Here is a 12,034-nt window from a genome sequence, read left to right as displayed (position 1 = left end):
TCCAACACATCCCCCTTTCCCCTGTACCATGTCTCCTCCCGAACCACCTTCCTACTGAGGGATCGCTATCCACATCCCACTTCCTCCTGTGGGATTCCCTTCCCCTACCCCCTTACATCTGTGGGATCTCTCTTCTACATCCCCCTTCCTACTATGTGATCTCTCTTCACAATCCCACTTCATCCTGTGGGATCTCTCTTCCTCATCCTCCTTTTGGGACCTCTCTTGCCCATTACCTTCTTGTTATTGGATATCTCTTCTCATCCACATTCCTGCTCTGTCATCTCCTTAACCAATTGCACATCCTCCTGTAGGATCTCACTTCCCCAACCCCTTCCTCCTGTGGGATTCATCTTCCCCGCCGGCTTTCCTCCCATGGGATCTCTCATTCCCATCCACTTCATTCAGTTGGACATCTCTTCCACATTCCACTTCCTCCTCTGAGCTCTCTTTCCCATCAACTTCCTGCTGTTGGATCTCCCTACCCCATCACCTTCCTCCTGTGGGATCTCTTTTCCCTATCCCCTTTCTTCCTCTGGAACCTCCCTTTCCCAACACCCTTCCTTCTGTGGGATCTTTCTTCCCCATCCCAGTTCCACTGGTGGGATCGCTCTTCCCATCGGTATTCCTCCTGTGGGATCTCTCTTCCCTTTCCCCCTACCTCTTGTGGGATATCTCTTTCCCATCCCTCTTCCTCCATTGGGATCGCTCGTCCATCTGGCTTCCTCCTCTGGGCTCTCTCTTCCCCATCCCGCTTCCTCCTCTGGGCCAAAATAATGCCCCCTCTTCCTGTGGGATCTGTCTTTTCCGACCACATTCATCCTGATGTATCTCTCTTACTAATCCAACATCCTCCTGTATGATCTCTCTTTCCCATCCCACATCATCGTGTGGGATCTCTCTTCCACATCCTTCTTGTGGGATCTCTCTTGCCCATTACCTTCCTGCTATTGGATATCTCTTCTCATCCACTTTCCTGCTCTGGCAACTCTTTACCCGATTGCACTTCCTCCTTTGGGATCTCTCTTCCCATCCCCCTTTCCTTTTGTAGGATCTCTCTTCCCTATCAATTTCCTCCTGTTGGAACTCTCTCCCCTATTCCCACTTCTCCAGGAGGATCGATTATTTTCCCCTTCCCCATTCATCTTCCTTCTGTGGGTTCTATCTTCCCCATCACCCATCTTATGTGGGATCTCTCTTCCCCATCCCCATTTCTGCTGTTGGACCTCCCTCTCCGTTCCCCCTTCCTCCTGCCGGATCTTTCTTTCCCAACCCCCTTCCTCCTGTAGGATCTCTCTTCCCCATTCCACTTCCCCCCGTTGGATATCTCTTCCCCATCCGCCTTCCTGTTCTGGGGTCACATCCATCCCCTTCGTCCTGTGGGATCTCTCTTCTCCATCCACTTACTCCTGTGGGATCTCTCTTCCCCAAACCCTTTCCTCCCGTGGTATCGCTGTTCCCAATCCCCCTTCCACATGTAGGATCTGTATTCCACATCCCCCTTCCAGCTGTAGCATTTCTCTTCCACATCCCCCTTCTGCTTTTGGATTGTTCGCCAATCCAAATTCCTGCTGTAGACTCTCTCTACGCCATCCCGACTTCTTCCTGTTGGATCTCTCTTTCCCATCACATTTCCTGCTATGGGATCTCCACCCCATCCCCCTTCCTCCTATGGGATCTCCTTTCCTGATCCCCCTTCCTCCTGTGGGAATTATTTTCATAATCCCACTTCCTTTTTTGGGACCGTTCATCCTTCAGACTTCCTCCTATGGGCTCTCTCTTGCCACCCCTTCCTCCTGTGGATCATCTGTTCCCATGCCCATTTTTCCTGTGGGATGCCTCTTCTCCATCTCCCTTCCTCCTGTGGGATCTCTCTTCCCCATTCCCCTTCCTTTAATGGCTCTTTCCCATCCCCATTCCTCCTGTTGGATTGCTTTTCCCCATCACCTTCCTCCTTTGGGATCGCTCGTGCATCTGACTTCCTCCTGTGGGATCTCACTTCTCCATCCCCCTTCCTTCTGTGGGATCTCTCTTCCCCATCCCCATTACTGCGGTGGGATCTCTCTTCACCACCACTCTTTCTCCTTTGGATTCTCCTCCCCATCTCCCTTCCTCCTGTGGGATTTTCTCTCCATCCTCCTTTCTACAGTGCGGCCTCTATTTCCCCCACCCCCCCAACTTCCTGTGTGGTCTCTCTTCCCCATCCCTTTTCCTTCTGTAGAATCTCTCTTCCCTATCAACTTCCTGCTGTTGGAACTCTCTTCCCCATTCCCCTTCCTTCTGTGGAAATCACTACCGAAACCCCCTACCTCTGCTGGGAACTCTCTTTCCCATTCCCACTTCTCCAGTGGGATCTATTATTTTCCCCTTCCCCATTCACCTTCCTCCTGTGGGATCTATCTTCCCAATCCCCCATCTTATGTGGGATCTCTCTTCTCATTGCGCTTTCTTATTGTGGGATCTCTCTTCACAATCCCCCTTCCTCCTCTGGTATCTCTTTTCCGCATCCCCCATCCTCCTGTGTGTCCTCTGTTCCCATCTCCCACTCTTCTTGTGGGATGTCCCTTCCACATCCCCATTCCTGTATTTGGTTCGCTCGTCCATCCATCTCGTCCTGTGAGCTCGCTGTTCACCATCTCCTGCTGTGAGCTCTCTCTTCACCATCTCCCTTCCTGCCATTGGGCCTCTGTTCCCATTCCTCACTTCCTGTGGCATCTGTCCTTCTCACCTCCCTCCTCTGGGATCTCTCTTTCCTATCCCCTTCCTCCTGTCGGATCTCTAGTCCCCATCCCCCTTCCTCCTGTGGGATCTCCCTTCCACGTCCCCTTCCTCCTGTGGGATCTCTTTTCCCCATCTGTGTTCCTCCTGTGGGATCTCTCTTCCCCATCCCCATTCCTCCTGTTGGATTGCTTTTCCCCATCACCTTCCTCCTTTGGGATCGCTCGTGCATCTGACTTCCTCCTGTGGGATCTCACTTCTCCATCCCCCTTCCTCCTGTGGGATCTCTCTTCCCCATCCCCCTTCCTCCTGTGGGATCTCTCTTCCCCATCCCCATTACTGCGGTGGGATCTCTCTTCACCACCACTCTTTCTCCTTTGGATTCTCCTCCCCATCTCCCTTCCTCCTGTGGGATTTTCTCTCCATCCTCCTTTCTACAGTGCGGCCTCTATTTCCCCCCACCCCCCCCCCCCAACTTCCTGTTTGGTCTCTCTTCCCCATCCCTTTTCTTTCTGTAGGATCTCTCTTCCCTATCAACTTCCTGCTGTTGGAACTCTCTTCCCCATTCCCCTTCCTTCTGTGGAAATCACTACCGAAACCCCCTACCTCTGCTGGGAACTCTCTTTCCCATTCCCACTTCTCCAGTGGGATCTATTATTTTCCCCTTCCCCATTCACCTTCTTTCCCATCTCTCTTTCCCATCTCCATTCCTCCTGAGGTATCTCTCCTACTCATCACCCATCCTCCTGTATGAACTCTCTTTTCCATCCCTTTCTTCCTGTTGGTAGTCTCTTCCCCATGCTCGTTCCACCTGTTGGATTTATCTTACCCATACCCTTACTTTCTGTGGGATCTCCCTTCCCCATTTCTTCCTGCTGTTGGATCTCCCTACCCCTGCCCGACTTTCTCCTGTGGGATGTCTCTTCCCCTGTGGGATTAATCTTCCCCACCCCCTTGCTCCAGTGGGATCACCCTTCCCCAAACACCTTTACCCCCGTGGGATCTCTTTTCCTCATCCTCCTTACTCCTGTTGGATCGCTCTTCCCCATCCCACTTCCTCCTGTGGGATCTCCCTTCCGCATAACCTTCCTCCTGTGGGGTCGCTCTTCCCAATCCCCTTACTCCTGCGGGATTAATCCCACCCCCTTTCTTCTTGTGGGATCGGCCTACCCCATCCCACATCCTCCTGAAAGATGTCTCTTCACCACCCCCCTTCCTCTTGTGGGATCTCTCTTCCACATCCCCCTTCTTCATCTGGGCTCTATTATCTACATCACCCTTCATCCTGTGGGATCTCTCTGCCACATCCCCTTCTTCCTGTGGGATCTCTCTTCCACATCCCCCTTCTTCATCTTGGCTCTCTCTTCCCTTCCCCCTTCCTCCTGTGTGATCTATTTTCCCCATCCCATTTCTTCCTGTGGGATCTCTCTTCATCAACTATTTTCCTTCTGTGGGATCTCTCTTCCCAATGCCCCTTCCTCCGGTGGGATCTCTCTTCCCCAACCCACTACCTCCTGTGGGATCACTCTTCCCCATCCTCTTGTGGCATCTGTTTTCCCCATCCCTCTTCCTCCTATGGGATCTCCCCTACTCATCCCCCATCCCCCTGTATGATCACTCTTCCCCACCCACTTCCTGAAGTCTCATCTGTCTTCCTCATGCCCCTTCATCCTATGGGATCTCTATTCGCCTTCTTCCTGTGGGATCGCTCTCCATATCCCACTTCCTCCTGTGGGATCTTTCTTCTTCATGTTCCATCCTCCTATCGGAACTCTGTTCTGTATCCCCTTTCCTTCTGTGGGATCTCTAATCCCCATTCCCTTCCTTCTGTGCGCTCTCTTCCCCTCCCCCCCATCAACATCCTGCTATTGGATCACTTCCTCATCCCCCTTCCTCATGTGGGATATCTCTTCCCCATCCACCTTCCTCTGGGATCGCTCGTGCATCCGACCTCCTCCTGTGGGATCTCCCTTCCACATCCCCCTTCCTCCTGTGGGTCCTCAGTTCCCATGCCCCCTCTTCCTGTGGGATCTCCCTTTCCCATCCCCATTCCTCCTGAGGTATCTCTCCTACACATCCCCCATCCTCCTGTATGATCTCTCTTCCCCATCCCTCCTCTTCCTGTCGGATCTCTCTTCCCTATGTTCCTTCCTACTGTTGGATTTATCTTCCACACCCCCTTTCCTCCTGTGGGTTCTCTATTCCCCACTCCCTTTCCTCCTGTGGCATCTCTTTTCCCCATCCCTATTCATCCTGTGGGATCTCTCTTCCCTATCCATTCCTACTGTTGGATCTCTCTTCCACATCCCTCTTCATGCTTCTGGATCACTCGTCCATCCAACATCCTGTGGTACCTCTCCTCCCCACCCCTTTAGCTCGGTTGGCTCTGTTTCACTGTGTCCCATTGACATTTCTGCATTTTGGTCAGGAACACTTTTCTCTCCATCGGGGAATGGGACAGAATATGTGGGGTTTAGAGGGTCACACCGACAGACGAAATTACCGACATTCGGCGAATACCCTGGAGCTGGACAGTGAGGGACATTGACAGTGATGGGAACTCCGATCAGTGATTTACTGAATATCAGAGGGAGAGAAATTCCCTCAGACACACGGTTTGAATCACGTTGTTCATCTATCTGTCTGTTTGTGTTTAGACTTGGGCGGAATGAACTGGGAGATTCAGGAGTGAAACTCGTGTTTGCGGCTCTGAGGAACCCGGAGTGTAAAATACAGAAACTGTGGTAAGTACCAGACTGTGGGAGATTGTGTTTACAGTCACTGGGTGTCTGACACTGAACATTAATGTGATCAGTAATTGTGTTACTGATAAACACTGGGGATTTGTACTGTCTCCTGTCTCTCTGTGTCCTTCACCCTCACTCTCTCTCATCTCCAGGCTGTGGGAGATTGTGTTTGCAGTCACTGGGTGTCTGACACTGAACATTAATGTGATCAGTAATTGTGTTACTGATAAACACTGGGGATTTGTGCTGTCTCCTGTCTGTTTGTGTCCTTCACCCTCACTCTTTCTCATCTCCAGGCTGAGGGATGTTGGTCCCACAGACTCTGGTGCCGAGGATTTTGCCTCTGCTCTCAGCACAAAACCGTCACTGATGGAGCTGAACCTGGGTGGTAATAAACTGGGAGATTCAAGAGTGAAACTGGTGTCTGCGGCTCTGAAGAACCCGGAGTGTAAAATACAGAAACTGTGGTAATTATCAGATTGTGGGAGGATGAGTTTACAGTCACTGAGTGTCTGAGACTGAACATTAATGTGATCAGTAATTGTTTTACTGATAAACACTGGGGTTTTGTACCGTCTCCTGTCTCTCTGTGTCCTTCACCCTTACTCTCTCTCATCTCCAGGCTGGAGTTTGTCGATCTCACAGATTCTGGTGCCGAAGATCTCGTCTCCGCTCTCAGTAAAAACCCATCACTGAAGGAGCTGGACTTGGGATTCAACTCGCTGACAGACCGATCTGTCCCCGCTCTCCGCCGCCTTGTACTGACCCTCCCGAATCTGGAGCAGATTGTGTGAGTATTTGTGTCAATGTTCAATGTAATAAAATATCAGCAGATCCGCGGGTTTTCTGGTGATATTTGACTGTGAGTGTTGTTGAAACATTAACCCCAGTCCCCTGTTGCTGACACTATTGTGTAATCTGTTTATTTCATCTTTCTTCTTCCATCTGTTTCAGGGTGTGGTGGAATCTGTTCAGTGAGACCGGCAGGAAGGAACTGAGATCTCTGCAGGGAGTCAGACCCGGACTGAGAGTGTATCTGTGAACATCGCCGCCCGGGGCTTGGGTAAATTTTGGCCAATTCCCTGCCCTCTAACTCCCCCCTCCACTTTAACACACGCCCTCCCCTTTAATTCTCGCCCTTACCTTTAATGACCGCGCGCTGGGGGTAATTCCCAACGGTTTTAACAGAACCGGCTCCAGTCTCGCGCTCGGTGACATCGGATGCGGTCCCGCAGTGAGGTATTTCCATCTGTTGTCCCGCAGCGCAGCTTCCGCCAGATATGCAGGTTCGTGACTCCCCCACATGAGACACAGACAGGAAGAGCCCAGAGGTGTGATTATCCCGGGAGAGAATCCTTTTGCTCCTTTTGCTGAAGATGGTGCATTCGGCAGTCTGGCCGACATAAGACAAAGGAGCAGGTCGGCCATTCGGCCCATCGGGTCTACTCCGCATTTCATCATAAGCTGATCCAATCTCCTCTTTAGTCCCATTCCCCCGCCTTCTCACCATAAACTTTGATGCCTGGCCGATATAATTATGTTATATCGACAAACACCACAGCAGTGACCCTGGATCTGCAGCAATCCCGGACATGGCCCTGAAGTGTGATTTTGTAATCATCGGTTCCCCGAGACAGAGCGACGGTGAGACACGGGACTGATTATTCAACCGGTCACTCGTTGTCGCTGGTCAGTTAATTGTGTGTGACTGTGAGTGAGTCTGGAGCAGCTTATTTATTCCCGCACGTTAGCAGCTAACACGTTGTTTAATTTACATTTGCCATGATGAAATCATTAAAAAGCTGTAACTTCCTGTCTTGGTGTTGGACTTGAATCTCATTACAGGAGAAACAGGGACCTGGTGTTACTGCTGACCCCAGCACCCTGTGCACTGAAAGAATGGGTCTGAGCTCCTCACACTGGTACAGCAGCATCTCAGCTCCAGATTGAAGGATGTTGGACCTGCACAGTCTGGCTGCTCAGGATCCCATCTACACCCTACCCTCAACGTGGGTAACTGACCCCGCAGACTGTTAAAATCGACTGTAATCTGAGACGTGATTTTACTTGGGTCCCAAGTACGATAGGGATGGGGGATCGAATACCGGCATTGAACACGGGGTGAAGGTCCCACCATATCATCCCATCACACACTCTCCGGGTCAGACACATAGTGAAGATCCCTCCACACACTTCTGGGGAGGCCTGAATTTCGTGTTTGGCGAAACTCAAAGCTGGAATTTCACGAGAACGCTGATGGTTTACTGGTTACAAGGAAATTCGAGGACCGTGTGGATGTTGACAACTTTGTAACACTGACGAGGTTCTAACTTCTGGAGGAGTCGGTGGATACTTCAGCCTTCCTGAGGGGTGGGTGCGTGTGAGGGAGATTCATTGCGCCCGGTTCCCGGTGTCCACATAGCACACAGGAAGTTATAGAGAGCATGGTTCCCAGTCTCCATATCCCAAACTGGCTCGGTTCCCGATCTCTGTCTCCCCACCGAGAGTTTTACCGATCACGGTAACGGGTCTCGGTATCGATAAACCGCTGTAACTTCCTGTCTTGGTGTCGGACTCGAGTTTTAGTTGAGGTTTCTGCTGCCCCCCGCACCCTGTGCACTGCAACAGTGGGTCGGAGCTCCTCACACTGACACAGTAGCGTCTCAGCTCCAGGCTGAGGGAGGTCGGACTGGAAGAGTCTGGTGCCCAGGATCTCATCTCCACCCAGCCGCCTTCCTGGTTAACTGACCCCCGCCTGCTGCCCCGCAGACAGTTAAAATTGATGTGAGTCCACTGAGGTCCTCAGTATGAGAGGGATGGCGAATGGAATATTGGTGTCAGTCACAGAGTGAATCTCCTTCCACACCGTCCCATCACACACTCCCGGGATCAGACAGAGTGAATCTCCCTCCACACCATCCCATCACAAACTCCCGGAGTCAGACATGGAAAAAAAAGGTCTCTGTAGTGAGAGTTATATCAACTGAGTTCTCGAGTTGAATCAGATTACACAATTACTCTCATTGTGTTCACCTTGGAACTGTAGCACAGGGAACCCCCCCCCCCCCCCCACACACACACACACACACACACACGGTGAATATATGTAGAAGTGGTCGCAAGACGGGGAGGGATGCAGCGTTCACAGACCAGGAGAGGGTGAAAGTGGGCACAAACGGGCAGGGGAGTAGCTTTGGCTAGCAGCTTAATACAGGGGGTGATCACCCCCCAGCCTGGTCAAACCTTGTGCAGTCCGTGACGTCCAAACCAATGTTTGTGGAAATGTATTTGCATGAATTTCACGCCATGTGCAAGTCTTTATAGTGTATCAATGAAGAGTTGTACAAATATACATGTTTTCTGACTTCCTCACTTAACCTCTCCACGATTTGGTCCATTTTCTTACTTTGAAGCAACAGGAAATACCTAGGAGGAAATGTGCTGCTACCAAACAGACCAATCACGTTCTCGCAGTCTGTGGCGCACAGTTACATTTTCGTAAGGTGCGCTTTAGGCTACGGTGTGTGGTGTGGCCTAGGGTGCCACGTCAGGTACACGGTTACGCAGAGTGTACGGCGTAGCTTTCACGGTGAAGCAAAATTCAGGCTTCAGTGTGTGGGAAGGGATTCACTCGGACATCTCAACTACAGAGACACCAGCAAGTTCACACTGGGGAGAGGCCGATCTCATGCTCAGACGTTGGGAAGAGATTCTCTCAGCGAAGTCAACCTGATGTGCATGACTGAGTTCACACTGGGGAGAGACTATTCACCTGCTGTGTATTTCAGAAGCGATTCCCTCAGTAATCTAACCCTATGCAACTCTTGCTTTGGCTAGCAGTTTAATACAGGGGGTGATCACCCCCCAGCCTGGTCAAACTTAAGAAATCTTGTCTGGGTGGATGCTGTGTGATGTGTCCCCTGTTACAAATCAGTACCCTGAAATAACAAAAAGTACACAATATGTGATAAAATGACTGAGATGTATAATGACTATATGGTTAGTGAATTAACCATATCTTCTTCTCATCTCTCCCCAGCAAAAGACCATGAAAATCTCTCTTCCAGACTCACAAGGAAGAACATTTCTGTCATTGGATAGTCCCACACTCCAAAACCCTGTTACCTCTAGTCTTACCCTAAACATTGCTGCTGCAGGGAAGCCACTAACTCAGCAGTGAAACCTTACAGCGCATTACACTTGTGATACACTACCGGGTTCACACTGGGGAGAAAGTTTCAATGAGCTGCATGCTGGATATTTGACCAACACAATCGCTAAATGCAACTTCCAGACTGACTGTCGGTGCTGGAATCTGCAACTATTGCTGCTGCTGACCACACCCAGTTCTGCACCCTGGTCACTGGGCACGGGAGGAGTTTCCTCTGCTGCATATTCACCTTTAATGGGACTAGATCTGTGACAAATAAATCAGTCCTATTGTAAATACTGTCTCCGGTACTTAGTGAATTTATAACACACCTAGTGTACAGTAGAGAGTCAACTCAGGCCGGCTGGACCTGATTCTGATCCACAACAGATCTTTCAAATCCTCCCCTGTTGTCCATCTCTGTGGTGATGGGTTCCAAATTGTCATCACTCTGTGGGTGAAGAGGTTTCCCTTGAATTTCCTGCAGACTGAAGAAGTCAAGCTGACTGCAGTTCTGTCTGAGGTGTTCTTCACCCCTCAAGTCTCTGCCTGAGGAAGAATGACATTGGGAGTTAACGTCCTTATTGAGGGCTCATTTGTCACCATCTCGTCTGGTCAGATCGTTGGGATGTCTCCCATGGAGGGTCATACTCATTCCACTGGTTAATGCTTTCTTCCAGAGTGATGATTCATTTTTCTGAGTTGGCCTCACATGTACGTGTTCTGGTCTGTATTTCTTATCACAATTGCATATACACACATGGAGTGCTGAATCCTGTTCATTTTGGATGAAAACATATCTGAGGGGTGATTGATATGTTCGTGGCCTTGGGTGGAAGGGGTCGATTTTAGAAAACCTCGCACATTTATTTTTCAAAGTGGTCCCATCCTACATTTACACACTTAGTCCAGCAGTAGCATGCAAAGGTTTGGGCACCCGGTCAAAGATTCTGGTGCTGTGAATAGCTCAGCGAGTAAACGATGACCTGATTTCCAAAAGGAATAAGTCAAAGATGACACATTTCTGAAATATTTTAAGCAAGATTACATTTTAATTTCCATATTTTACAGTTTCAAAATAACAAAAAAGGAAAAGGGCCTGAAGCAAAAGTTTGGGTGCTCTGCATGGTTGGTACTTAGTAACAACCCATTTGGCAAGAAACACAGCTTGTAAATGCTTTTTGTAGCCAGCCAAGTGTCTTACAATTCTTGTTTGAGTAAATGTCTGGGTTCAGTCATAAACAACAAAGTACTGATGTGGAAATTACAAATTAGAATATTATTAGAGTCAAAGAGAGCAGCAGCAATGTAACAGGCCCTTCAGCACTTCCAGTCAATGCTGACCTGTTTTTGTTGTTACTGCCTAGTTCCAGCTACCTGCACCAGAGTCTCCATACACCTCCCATCCACGTCCTCACCCAAATTCCTCTTTAGTGTCTAAATCAAACCCACATCCTCCACTTCCACTGGCAGCTCATTCCACACTCTCACCAACCTCTGAGTGAAGAATTCCCCTTCAGATTCCCCTCAGATAATTCACCTTTCACCCTGACTGTATGTCCAATGTCAGGGTGAGAGGGAGGACGGGGCAGAGAGGGAAGACAGTAAGGGGAGGGGGTGATCGAGTGCGGAGAAGGAAATAGAGCGTAGAGTTTATACTTAATATCTTTCAGAACAAGTAATTGTTTGAACTTGCTGCAAATCTGCTATCCATACCCGTACATTCTTAGCCAAGTTACTGATCCAGATGACAGGTAGCAATGATTGATGTTCAAAGTAAATGCTATTATCAGAATACATATATGTCACCACATACAACCCTGAGATAGTTTTTCCTACAGGAACACTTAGCAAATCTATAGAATAGTAATAGGATCAATGAAAGTTCAAGTGAAGCATAGAATTCAACAAACTGTGCAAATGCAAATATCATTAAACATCAATGAATAATGAACACAATGGGGTGTAACCCTGAGGGAACTCACTAGGCCCGGGCCTTGAGTCCAATAAACAGCCTCCCACCATCACTCTCTGCTTCCTACCATCAAAACAACTGTGTACCCAGTGAGCCAGCTCTCCCTGGATCCCGTGTGATCTGACATTCCACAGCAACTTACCATGCTGAACTTTATCAAAGGCCTCACTGATGCCCATATTGGCCACTATCCTGGGACAGAGGTGTCACCGATCAGAGGGCATAGATTTAATCAGAGGATGAAGAGGTTTAGAGGGATCTGAGGAGGAGATTTCTCACTCAGAGGGTAGCTGAAGTCTGGAACTCACTGCCCGAGGTGGTGGTGGAGGCAGGTCCCTTCACAACATTTACGAAGAGGATGAGCATTGAAACTGCCGAGATACAGTCGGCTGTGAACCAAGTGCTGATAAATGGGACCAGTGTAGACAGTGAGTGGATGGTCAG

General features: G+C 49.6%; 1 protein-coding gene across 1 annotated transcript in view; it reads left to right on the top strand.

The window, feature by feature from the left end:
• LOC132386454 (NACHT, LRR and PYD domains-containing protein 3-like) overlaps positions 1-9,795 on the top strand; it is a 43,342-nt gene extending 33,547 nt beyond the window's left edge. Inside the window, exons 6-10 of the mRNA XM_059958744.1 lie at positions 5,376-5,462; positions 5,762-5,932; positions 6,088-6,255; positions 6,420-6,528; positions 9,505-9,795. Coding sequence (XP_059814727.1) covers positions 5,376-5,462; positions 5,762-5,932; positions 6,088-6,255; positions 6,420-6,507 — 514 coding nt within the window. The 3' untranslated portion in view covers positions 6,508-6,528; positions 9,505-9,795. The remainder of the gene's footprint in view (positions 1-5,375; positions 5,463-5,761; positions 5,933-6,087; positions 6,256-6,419; positions 6,529-9,504) is intronic.
• Positions 9,796-12,034: the final 2,239 nt, after the last annotated feature.

The sequence above is a fragment of the Hypanus sabinus genome, unplaced genomic scaffold, assembly GCF_030144855.1.
Source record: "Hypanus sabinus isolate sHypSab1 unplaced genomic scaffold, sHypSab1.hap1 scaffold_117, whole genome shotgun sequence".
In the NCBI taxonomy this organism is placed as follows: Eukaryota; Metazoa; Chordata; class Chondrichthyes; order Myliobatiformes; family Dasyatidae; genus Hypanus; species Hypanus sabinus.
The sequence above is the reverse complement of the archived record's forward strand: the minus strand, read 5'-3'. Positions and strand labels throughout refer to the sequence as shown.